Source organism: Megalobrama amblycephala, linkage group LG6 (assembly GCF_018812025.1).
Source record: "Megalobrama amblycephala isolate DHTTF-2021 linkage group LG6, ASM1881202v1, whole genome shotgun sequence".
Taxonomy (NCBI): Eukaryota; Metazoa; Chordata; class Actinopteri; order Cypriniformes; family Xenocyprididae; genus Megalobrama; species Megalobrama amblycephala.
Window position 1 is genome coordinate 36,867,781 of NC_063049.1, and position 12,527 is coordinate 36,880,307.

A 12,527-nucleotide genomic window follows, 5' to 3' on the forward strand; every position below is an offset into this window, starting at 1 on the left:
ACTCATTAATCCAGATAATGGGGTGTACACTATCATCTATAACTACTTCAGCATTAGTATGTTATGCATGCTATGTAACTAAACATACTTATGGGATCCTCAATGGTCATGATAACAGTAGGTTCACTCGGGTGGCCAACTCCAGCTTCATTCTCAGCACGGACCTGGAACTGCACCTCACTGCCTTCATCAACATCAGTCACCCTGTACTTGCATTCAGGGCCAGATGTCTTTCCAGACTTTACCCAGCGTGTGCCTACCTTCTCTTTCTTCTCAATAACATACCTATGAAATAAATTATTCGTGAAACAGTTTTGCTTTGAACACCAATTTTGCATTTTACAAAACCTGTGTAATTATTTTTTTTTTTTTTTTTTTTTTTAAATATGTCCATACTTCGTGATTGGTCTTCCACCATCACTGTTGGGTGGCTCCCATTTCAGGTCAACATGTCTCTTGGACACCTCCACAACAGTCAAAGCGTAGGGTGGTCCAGGGGTTGCTAGAGAGGACAAGAATAACTCACTTTAATCAAAACAAAATAAAACAAAACAAACGTACAAAACATGTAGTTTAACTTACTGAATGTATCCTTGGCCAGAACAGAGTCCTCTAGTTCACAGAATTCGCTTACACCAACTGCATTCTCAGCAGCAACACGGAACACATAAAGAGAGCCTTCATTAAGTGGAGTGACAGTATACTTGGTGTCCTTCACTGTGGTGTCCACAGCCTGCCAGGCCCTGCGTCTGACGTCTCTCTTCTCAACAACATAGTTGGTGATCGGAGAGCCACCATCACTATCTGGTTCAGTCCACTTCAGGTCACAGTTGATTTTACTAATGTTAACCACCTCAAGCCAACGTGGGGCATTTGGAGGATCTGGTCAAATGAGAAAGACAAAAATAATATCATCATCATCATTGCAGTTTGAATATAAAAAGAAGAGAACATCTGGAAATTGGGGATGCAATTAGTCTTTTATAGCTTTCATTAATATTTACATTGACAATAGGCATTGACCACATTTACATGTCTACTATTTTCTGAACAAGATAAATATTCTGGTTAAGCCATTGTTTAGAAGAACATATTTACATGCTTCACTCGTACTGTGCACAGTGTTTCTGTAAACAATTAATTTATTTTAAATGAACAGTAGATATTCTGAGTAAGACGACACAGAATTTGACACACAATTTTAATTAATACAAGCATATGTCGGATTTGTATAAACAAAAATATTGGCTTAATCAAGTTAAGGCAATGAAGTTAACACATTTACATTATTTATACATAATTGGAATACGACTAAATTCTGATTTTGGATTTTTAATGAGCATGTACCTTGGTCAATGTTGTTTTTATATGCAGTCCAAAAGTACAACTAAATTTCATGCTTATTGATATATCTAGATAATGATATCTAGATATATTCTTGATATATGACACGATCTTGATATATAGCTTTTGACTGTATGACCAAAATGTTTAGACAAATCAGTTTTCAAACTGATCTGTCAACACTTACAAAGTCTCTCTTTGCAGACAACAGGGTCACTTGGGTCACTGGCTTCACTCTCTCCAGCAACATTGACGGCCTTGACTCTAAAAGAATACTCTTGCTTCTCCATCAGACCCTTCAATAAATGCTCTGTTGTTGGCACATCCTCAGCTACACGAACCCATTCCTCAGTTCCGGTCTTTTGAAGCTCAATTATGTAGGACTCAATCTTAGCGCCGCCATCATGTTCAGGTCTGGTCCACTGCAGGTGTGCTGAAGTCTTGGCAATGTCTTTGATGAATGGTTTCCCAGGAGCCCAAGGAGGATCTAAAACAACAACATTTGAAATTCATGACTTTAAATTTTAATTATTTAATTTGCCACAAAGTTGAAAAATAAAACCGTAACATACCAATTGGATCTTTAATCAAAACTGGGTCAGTCTCATCACTTGGCTTTCCTGTTCCAGCAAGATTCTCAGCCAAAACACGGAACCTGCACTTCTTCTTTGTTGGCAAACCTTTCACCCTTAAGAGGTAATATTATTTGAGAATTTCTTTTGCACTTCCTTCACCATTCAAATGTTGACACAACGAAAACAATTATCCTTACCTGTATGTTGCATCCTTAATTGGAAGCTTGTTACACCTGATCCATTTGTCAGTCTCAGGATCAAACCTCTCAACCCAGTAACCAGTGATGGGGCTTCCACCATCTTCATCAGGCTCATACCAAATTAGAGTTACAGCATCCTTTGTGATATCAGAAGGCTGAACCCTGGTTGGTGCCCCAGGAGGATCTAAGTGACAGAAGAAGAGAATTTATTTTGTAAATAAGGTAAATAAAGAAACATAACACATAATATAGTGCAATATAGTGTAATATAGTGCAATATAGTACACTTACCAAATGAATACTTTGCAATAATAGGCACATGCTCTGCAGGAGTCCCAATGCCATACTGGTTCTCAGCAGACACTCTGAAGACATATTCCTTCATAGGCACCAGTTTGCAGGCTTTGAAAATAGTTTGTTTGATTGTAGCAGACAGTTTCTGCCACTCTTCTTTATCTGTGGGTCTCATCTCAACAATGTAATTGGAAACTGGGGAGCCACCATCATCTCTGGGGGCATTCCAGGCCAGACAGCAGGATTCATTGGTGATTTCAGAGATGTCAAAAGCAGCCGGAGGTCCAGGTTTATCTGTTTTCAACACGATGAAAACAAATCAATAAATATATTTACCATTGATTTTTTTAATTGCATTAAGCATAAATTACAGATTATATGGAGCAACACCCTACCAAGAATGTTGACGTCAACAGTTGCAGTGGCACGGCCACTAGTGTTGACAGCCTCAATGATATAGGTGGCTGTATCAGATCTGGTTGTGTTTGCAATGGAAAGTGTGGAGTGTCCAGGTTTTGTGTCAATGCTAATCCTATCCTCTGGTTTCAGGACAAGATCAGCCTTTGTCCATTTCACTCTTGGCTCTGGCTTGCCAAGCACATCAGCAGGCAGGTCAATCTTAGTGCCAGCCCTGGCAGTCAAGCCTGCAAGAAGCTTCACATCCAGCTGGATCTCTGGTGGCTCTGTAAAATTATAAACATTTGAATATAGCAGATTCTAACTATAATTTAACTATTATATAGGTGAATCTAGATCACTAACCTTTAGGATCAACAGCAAGGATCTCATCTGTAGCCTTGCATGGTCGGCTGGCTCCAAGTCTGTTCACTGCTCTAACACGGTAAGCATACCACTGACCTTCAGTAAGACCAGTCACCTGGAACCTGGGATATGTATAATGACACAGATTACATATGTATCTGAACAATTATTAAACACAATTATATGCTTTAGAACACTATGTTCCATTATGGGGATGCACATTAAGAATCACCACTCACTTAAGCTCAGGTATGGGATCTCCACAGGCTTCCCATTTGTCAGTGCCACGCTGACATTTATCAACAATGTAGCCCTTGACCGCAGCACCACCATCATATCTGGGAGGTTCCCAAAACAGGAAGATGCCCTTTGCTGATTTGTCCCTCCATTTCAGGTTCTCAGGAGGGTCAGGCACAGCTGTATTTCAAACAAGTTTCATCGGTCATACAGTGTATATGTACATGAGAGAGAGATGTATATGAGATATGTATATGAGAGAGAGAGAGAGAGAGAGAGTATTATACAAACATTGTGCCTGTGTGTAACACTTTGTAAAACTTACTAGCTGGGGAGGACACATTAACAGGTTCATCAATGTATGCTGGCTCTCCTGGTCCACATTTGTTGCAAGCAATAACACTGAACAAGTACTCCTTGCCCTCAATGACATCTGTGACAGTGTACTCAAGGTCCTGTATGCCTGACATCACCTGAAGTGTAGATGCTGTTAGAACCTAGTGTTTCACTGAGCGTACAAATACTGTAAAGTACAAATACAGTAACTGTTAAAAACACCTCACCTTGACCCAGGTCTTGCGGGAAACCTCTCTTTTCTCAATATTGTACCCATTTACAGGGCTGCCTCCATCATGCTCTGGTGCTTCCCACATTAGATGCACATGATGTCTGGTCACCTCTGCAACTTTGAAGTCTTTGGGTGCACTTGGACATGCTGAAAGGTGCAAAAATAGGATTGCACATTAATTGCTGTGCAAAACCAAAAACAATATATTAAAATGAAAATTTGCATACCAATAACATTGACTTCGATCTCTCCAGATACAGTTGTCACATCATTCTCCAGCTGTAAGGTATATGTTCCTTTGTCTGGACGTACACTTGGCGCAACAACCAGTTCGGTGTATGTAGGCTTTGTGACCATGGAAACACGGTCACCTGCGGTGAGCTCTTTGTCACCAAATGTCCACTTGGGTTTAGGCACGGGATATCCCGTAATGGGAACTCGGATGATAAGAGCATTGGGGACAATGACCTCCAGACCATTTGCGAAACCACTGAGGTCCATGGTGGGACCCACTAAGGGCAGAAATAAAATTGAGAAAACATTTAAAATAAAGTATATTTATATTTGAAAAAAAAAAAAAAAAAAAAAAAAAAAAAAAAAAAAAAATATATATATATATATATATATATATATATATATATATATATATATATATATATATATATATATATATATATATATATACACACATATTGCCTTTGAGGGAAAATGGCAAAAGTTAAAATAACTTACCATGAGGATCATCGGCTAAAAGTGGCCCAAGTGCATCGGCTGGATCAGACACCCCAGCAGCATTTTCTGCACAAACTCTGTAGTGATACTTCTGACCAAACTTCAGTCCAGAAACCTTAATATAGGACATAGGATACATAAGTGAACACATTATAAAACAAAATAAACTTTTCATAAGATTATAAATTAGTATTGTTAAATTCAAAATGCAAAATTTGTCAAGATGAAATACCCTGTAGTAAAGGTCAGGACAAAGCCTAGCGTTACATCTCAGCCACTTGTCAGTGCCATCTTCACACTTCTCAATGATGTAGCCTGTAATCATGCTGCCTCCATTGCTGATGGGCGTTTCCCATGACAGCTGAACTGAGTCTTTGGTCTGATTTGTGTAGTTGAAGTTCAGAGGTGGACTTGGCCTCTCTGTAATAGGAGAAAAAATAGAAAGTTTGACACTGGGTTTTGCAACAACTCTTAGAGGGTGAAAAAAATAGTAAACGTTACTAACCAATGGGATCCATAATCTTCACTGGATCTGTGGCAGCGCTTGGCTGTCCAATTCCAGCTTTGTTCTCAGCTCTGACCCTGAAGATGTACTCCTTGTTTTCAACAACATCATTGAGTGTGGCTGTGCGATCCTCAGCTTTGACCACCATAGCAGGCTCCCATTTCAGAGAGGTTCTGTCACGGAGTTCAATGATATAAGATGTGATCTCAGATCCTCCATCAAACAGTGGTGGTTCCCAGGACACCGTGGCACCCAACCTATTGACAACTCCAACCATAACCTTCTGAGGTGCATCAGGCACATCTGTTAGAAGCACATGAATGAATAAAAATATTTTTAAGACAATCAAAGATTAGTTGTTACAGTCTCAACTATTACCAGACATTCCGCTTGTTAAGCTTCGTGATGTAAGGATGTACAGTTTTTTGGTCCAAGCTTGTATTTCAATAGCCATTTATGAGCACCATTTATTCATATCACACATTTAAGCTAAGTTTAAAAAAAAAAAAAAAAAAAAAAAAAAAAAAACAACTCAGGTGTACACTACAGTCTCTGGACTCACAGCCTCCCAGACACCAATATTTCAATGATTCATAAAAAACAAATCATTGTCTGGTCATCTGAGATTTCGGTTATGTAGATCAAGATTTTTCTGTGGTATTACAACGCACTGGGAATGTATATTAACACAGTTCATTGTTTGCATTTTGGCATCGTTTGGACCTGGAAACGGTGGTGCGTGACATCAGATTTAACAAACGAATGAAGAAATAAACTAAAGCACAGCTCACCAAATTTGTTCTTGGCTCGAACTGCCTCATCTGTGGTAACGGTCTCTCCATTTCCAACTCTATTGCGAGCACATACACGGAAGAAATACATGTTGTCCCTCTGCAATCCACCAACACAATACTCTGGAATATCAGCACGGTCTGTGGCCATTGTCCAGGTCTTGCGTTTGACATCTCGTCTCTCAACAACATAAGCCAAAATCTTGCTTCCGCCATCACTTTCCGGTTCATCCCAAGCAAGGCTGACCTCACCATCAGCAGTGTCAACAACATGCAGGTTCTTCACAGGTCCCGGAACATCTACAACAACACTTTTATTAAACATCTAGAACACTTAAATTGGTCTGTAGATAATCTAGTCTCTAGATCATCCTACTCACCAATAACATCGAGATTAATGAACGCCTCTCCCGTTCCGTGTTTGTTCTTGATGACAATCTTGTAACGACCCTTGTCTGACTTCTTTGGGTCCTTGAGCCTGTACTCTGTCCGTTCATTAGATGTGTCAATGTTTTGCCCAGGTAGGCTGATGTCATTGTAAAACCATTCCGCCTCAGCACGAGGATAAGCATCGTAGGGAATCGTCATCACAAAAGGCTTTCCAGCATCTGTTACAAGGTTCTGATCTGTGGTCTTGATCTTTGGAATAGCTGTAAGGAAAAGTACAGGACATTAACAAAAATGTCCCTTGATATGAAAAACCAAATTGCATTAACACTGACTCTTCCTACCTGCAAGCTCAAGCTTGGCTCTAGCATCCTTCTCCTTGGCAACTATTCTGTATTCTCCCTGATCACGGGGTCTGATCTCACAGACCTGCAGTCTATGAACTTTGCCCTCACTGATCATCTGGTATTTGTCACCCTGGACAATGACCATGTTGTTCCTCATCCATCTGACCTCAACTCTGTCCTTATTCAGTTCAGCCTCAAACACGATATCGGATCCTGGAGGCTCGAATACATCTGTGGGAGGTCTGACGATTTCCACTGGAATCTCTGTTGAAGAAAGAAAAGACGCACGCCATGAGCATATCAAATAATTGGGCAATATGAACATGGATACCAGAAAGAGGCTGTGAAAAAAAATTACCTTCAACAAAGAGACGTGCCCTTGACCTTTTATCTTCCACTCCACAGGCATATTCACATTCATCATCTGGTCTGCACTCTTTGACTACAAGTTTGCATTCTTTTCCATCTTTCTCCATATGATATCTAAAAGGATCATGACCATTAGCAAAAGTTTTCACATTATAACAGAGTACTTTTTCATAGTTTCATCAAAACTAACCTTGGTCCTTCTCTGATTTCACGTCCGTTCCTGTACCATTTAACAAGGGCTTTTTCCTTTGACAATTTGCAAGTGAACTCAGCGTCCTCAAACTCTGTGATGGTTTGGTCTCTGAGTTGGGCGGAGAAATCAGTGGGTGCCTCACTGATGACCAGTTCTGCTGTGGACTTATCAGCGCCAGCAACTACAGTGTATTCACCTTCATCTGCAAGGCTGCAGTCCTTAATGGTCAGAGTGTGCTTGTGCTTGTCAACACGATACAGAATACGTTTGCTGAAAGTGATCTCTTGACCGGCCTTCATCCACTGGACTGTCACATTTGGTCTATTCACTTTGCAAGTAAAAGTAATAGTCTTCTTTTCCTCTATTTCACAGTCCTCTAGTGGCTCAATGATCTTGAGGGCTTCCTCTGTAAATGCAAAAAAAAAATATAAGCATTTTGCATTTACTTCTGTCAAATTACACATGGTATAAAAGGTAGACATATAATAATGACGCACCTAGTACATTGATGTTAGCAGAGCACTTGGCCTGTTCTCCGCGTTGGTTTGTCAGTGTAATGGTGTAGCTGGCTTCATCTGACTTTTCTGCAGCTTTGATTCTCAGAGAGAACACAGTGTCTCTCTGAGCCATAACAAACTTGCTACTCTCAAACAATGTCTCGTCGTTCTTCATCCATTTGGCTTTAGCTCCCTCTGAGTTCACCTCACAGTTAAGAACAATCTCTTGTCCCTCCTTTACTTTGGCATCCTTGAGGGGAGTGATTATCCTCAGTTTTTCTAAGGAGACAAGCAAAGGTACCAGTTTTAGTCCTATTTAAAACAGTAATTCAAAATTGAACTTTGGAAACCTGTTGTACTAAAACATATTATAGAAAAATTTACTAAAAAAGAAAAACTTACCAATCACCAACAAATCTGCTGAAGCCTTTACAGAGCCAATGTGGGCAGTGAACGCACCCTCATCTTTTAGCTCGCAGTTTTTGACAATGAGCGCCCTCCTCTTGCCATCAATGACAATTTCATACTTGTCATCAGTTGTAAGTTCTTTGTCTCCTTTGAACCATTTAACTTCATAATTTTCCTTAGATACTGAGCAAACAAACTCAGCCTTTTCACCTTCAACGGCCTCTTGGTTTTGGGGCCTAGCAATGAATTCAGCTGCCAACTCTAAAGCAATAAAGAAAGTCAGTTTTAAGTAAATCAATGCCTAATTAAATTATCAGTGAGATTATTCAATGCATCAGGATTCCCACATCTTTTGATCAGTAAACTTTGACTTTTCCAGTCATTTGAGATTAATGGATATTGGAATTGCCTGAAAATCACAATTTTAAAATTCCATACTTTCTTACATGGTTTTTACATGACCATGGGAACCCTGGGCTTGTAGGACTTTATTACAACAGCGAGTTTGAAAGAATCTAAGCTTAAAACGTACCACTGATCTTTAGAGTTCCTTTTGTTTCTGAAGCAGGCAGTTTGCAGTGGTACTCCCCAGCATCATCCATACGGAGGTCTTGTATGATGAGAATTCTCTTTCTCCCATCTGCAATATGTTCATATCTACCACCCTCAGGGATCTCCTGGTCACCCTTGTACCAGGTAACCTCTGCACTGGGTTTGGAGACCTCACAAATCATCTTAACGCTGTCGGTTTCTGTGCCCTCAACATTGGACAGGTTCTTTGTGAATCTCGCTTCCTCCTCTGCAAGGCAAAAGGAATTGTCATTAATGTCTGTATTTTAGCTTAATTGTAGAATAATGACTGAAATAAAACTCACCGACAACTGTCAGCATTCCAGAGGATTTGGATGTCCTTGCATCACATTCATATTCTGCCTCATCATCAAACACTGCCTTACTGATGATGAGAATACGCTGTAATCCCTTGGCAATAATCTCATACTTTTTGCCTTTTCTGATCTCAGCGCCATCTTTGAACCAGCGGACCTGTGCAACAAACAATTATGAATCAATACGCTCTCAGCATGCTGTTGTTAAAGTACTTATTGTAAAACTTAAACGTTTGCAAATTTTTCAATTCAACTTTTCACTCAAATTGATATGCTAATAATATAACTTGTAAAAAAAAACAATTGTATTAAATTATAAAAATGTTAATCAGAAACAGATTCACTAGTAGTATCAGACAGATTTTTGTTAAAAAAATACCTTGGCACTTTCACGGGACACTTCGCATTCAAACTTAGCAGTTTCCTTCTCCTTAACCTCAACATCATGAAGAGGCTTACTGAATTCAACAAATGGAGCTGAAAATAGATAGGCATATGCATTACACAAATTCACTGTTGTTCATTTTATTTCTTTACGATAGTTGGCTTTATTCAAGTTTCTACACATCTGATTTTTGCCTGAAAACTTACGTTCAACATTTAAGAAAGCAGATGACTTGAACTCCTTTGCATCACAGGTATATGTCTTGGAATCATCAAGGCTACACTCCTTGATGATCAGCCTCCTTATGCGTCCCTCAGCCACCATCTCATACTTCTTGGTTTTACGAATTTCCTGTCCATCTCTGAACCATTTCACATCAGCCTTCTCCCTGGACAGTTCACACTCCAGAATAGCTGTGGCTTCCTCCTCAACAGTCTGGTCCTCCAAGGGCTTGGTGAACTCAACTGGTGGCTCTGTGATATGGAATATGGTAATGTGAACCTCTAAGCAAGCTCTATTTATGACAACTACTACAAAAACAACCTCTTACATACATATATATAGGTATACAAACATTATAGGTTTGCACACATTTTCCAGTGATATTATAGTTTGCTTAAAAAAAAAAAAAAACATTTAGTTACTTAATTAAAATAATAAAATAAACATTTACTGAATAAAATAAAATATAAAACAACTTATTTTTCATAATTAATAAATACTACATCTATATCTTTAATTATCTTTATCTGTTAAATAATAAAAAAATAACAAAACTTTAAAATTCAAATTAAAAATTAAAAATATTAATAAAAATAATAGTATTATTATATCTTATTTATTTATTTATTTAATTACCATTCACAGTAAGTTTGGCCTGGGTCACAAAGTCCTTTGCAGTAAGTTTCACTTCTCCAGCCTCTGCCATCTTGACATCTCTCAGAGTCAGGGAATGCAGTCTCCCTTCTACTCTGGTGACCACCTGTACACAACAATGTTATCAATTATCAATTGCTTTTTTCTTATTTATGCAACAACATTTCGGAAGCAAATATTAACTCTTTCCCCACCATCGACAGAATTTTCATTCATTCATGACACAACGCTGCCCCGCCATTGACTGAATTTTCAGTCATTTATAACCCAACATTGCCCTGCCATTGACTGAATTTTCCAGCAATCCCTGTTTTCACTGTTATCTAGTAGGGGGCGCTATTATGCATCTTCCGAATGAACACAGAATCCAATGCAATTACCAAACATTAAACAGCATATAAATCAAAACTGACTAACTTTACTGAATGAAATGTTGACCCAGAAAAAGGTATAGGACTGTGAAGCTTTGAGGACGTTGTTTTGTTGCAGAAGCTCTATTCTTTCTTTTGATATATTGCATGTTCAGATACAACAAAATATTCTGGGGGCCATGAAGTTTTTGTGAAACTTATCAAAAATTACTGGATTATCAAAAAGGATGGCACTGACTGGCAAAAAAACACTGGTGGGGAAAGAGTTAAGGAAATAGCAAAAATCAAAGAAAATTTGATATCTTTAAATTATAGAACAAAATGATCTGTTTTTTTAGTTATATGTTAAGCTATGTGAAACAACTAATGCATTAGGAATGAGAAGTATTAGAAATATATATTTTTATCAAATGTCTAAGGATTATGAAGTTCACTATACCAGCACTTCAACAACACTCTTGAAGCAGTTAAAAATAACCAGAAGGGCGCCTGCAGGGCAAAATGGCCCAGTGTTATCTCAAAACCAGTAAGTAGTGCTGGAGGTCCTTATATGTAGAAAATATTTATATAAAGACTTTTCACTTGGAATTGTCACCCTAAAAAAAACAAAATATACATACTATGTGTGTATATAGTTTTAGAACTATATATTACAGTTAGTATATAATGTACATTGTTATAGTCTCTTACAATTTTGACATAACTTCAGCTGAAATGACAATAAAATCTTAAAAGATTGACATGGTTAAAACTAAATTGAAAAATGCCCCGCTTAATGATTAAAGATTAAATTGCTGAAATGTAAAGAAAAGTATCTTACCCTATCACTTGGCTCCATCTTTGTTGAGCCAACAAACCATTCAACAGGAATATCTTCATATGAGAGCTCACAGTCAAAGGTGGCAGTCTCTCCAGCAGTAACAGTGACATCCCGAAGAGGTCGCAGAAGGCCAATTGTGCGTGCTTTAGAAGAAGAAAAGGCCATCTTCAATAATGCCAAGAAACAATCCTACTACTACAAGTTGTCATTGTGCTCTGTCACTAGGCTACAATTTGCAAACTTGGAAGTACTATTCGGTTTTCCAGTTTATCACACAAGGCTCTGCATCATTAACATATTGAGATTCCTTGCACTGCATGTGGCCAGATAAACTAACAGGCATGTTTCAGCTCTGCCAATCAATCCCACCCTCTCCTGATAAGGAATGGGGCTTCTAAAATAGTCTTATTGGCTGCTGACTAACCCCCACTAAGTTATCTGTTACTGTCACTCAACATTTTCTTTTTAGTAAAACAAGAATGCAGGTTGGTTTGTCATCCAATGTAAAAAAAGGTTGCACAAACAGGTTAAAAATGGTTACAGAGAATAATGTTGGCCAAATACTTATTTTTTTGCTCACTTATGAGGATTCTCACCTTTAACTCTGAGCTGAGCACTCGATTTAGCATTAGCAGCACTGAAGTCTACACCACCAGCCATATCCATGCGGACATTGTAAAGGATAAGCATGTGCTTGGTGCCTTCCTCCTTAATTTCACAGTCCTGGGTGGAACAAACGCATTTAATTTGTTCTTAAAAATATACGCTTAATATGTAAACAATATTTAAAAAATAATTTTAAAACATCATGCACTGCAGAAAACCCTTACGGCAGACTGGTGCAGGGCATCTCCTTTGAGTTTCCAGTGTCCATGAACATCCTCCTCAGAGATTTCTGTCTCAAAGCGAGCAGTCTCTGTCTCTGTGACCTCCACACTGTACAGTGGACGGACGATCTTAATATCACGTTCTGCAGAGA

The 12,527-nt window shown here is 38.6% G+C and overlaps 1 protein-coding gene across 1 annotated transcript in view; it reads right to left on the reverse strand.

The window, feature by feature from the left end:
* The window catches only part of LOC125270626 (titin-like), a 137,859-nt gene that overhangs the window by 69,946 nt on the left and 55,386 nt on the right, over window positions 1-12,527 (reverse strand). Inside the window, 31 exon segments of the mRNA XM_048194421.1 lie at window positions 89-285; window positions 397-502; window positions 583-882; window positions 1,532-1,831; window positions 1,917-2,032; window positions 2,117-2,303; window positions 2,411-2,707; window positions 2,809-3,096; window positions 3,176-3,297; window positions 3,415-3,592; window positions 3,738-3,885; window positions 3,976-4,127; window positions 4,208-4,492; window positions 4,713-4,827; window positions 4,945-5,132; window positions 5,218-5,520; window positions 6,009-6,308; window positions 6,389-6,658; window positions 6,740-7,006; window positions 7,101-7,225; window positions 7,302-7,710; window positions 7,802-8,080; window positions 8,204-8,470; window positions 8,742-9,008; window positions 9,085-9,253; window positions 9,476-9,573; window positions 9,688-9,954; window positions 10,340-10,463; window positions 11,549-11,691; window positions 12,145-12,271; window positions 12,379-12,518. Coding sequence (XP_048050378.1) covers window positions 89-285; window positions 397-502; window positions 583-882; window positions 1,532-1,831; window positions 1,917-2,032; window positions 2,117-2,303; window positions 2,411-2,707; window positions 2,809-3,096; window positions 3,176-3,297; window positions 3,415-3,592; window positions 3,738-3,885; window positions 3,976-4,127; window positions 4,208-4,492; window positions 4,713-4,827; window positions 4,945-5,132; window positions 5,218-5,520; window positions 6,009-6,308; window positions 6,389-6,658; window positions 6,740-7,006; window positions 7,101-7,225; window positions 7,302-7,710; window positions 7,802-8,080; window positions 8,204-8,470; window positions 8,742-9,008; window positions 9,085-9,253; window positions 9,476-9,573; window positions 9,688-9,954; window positions 10,340-10,463; window positions 11,549-11,691; window positions 12,145-12,271; window positions 12,379-12,518 — 6,534 coding nt within the window.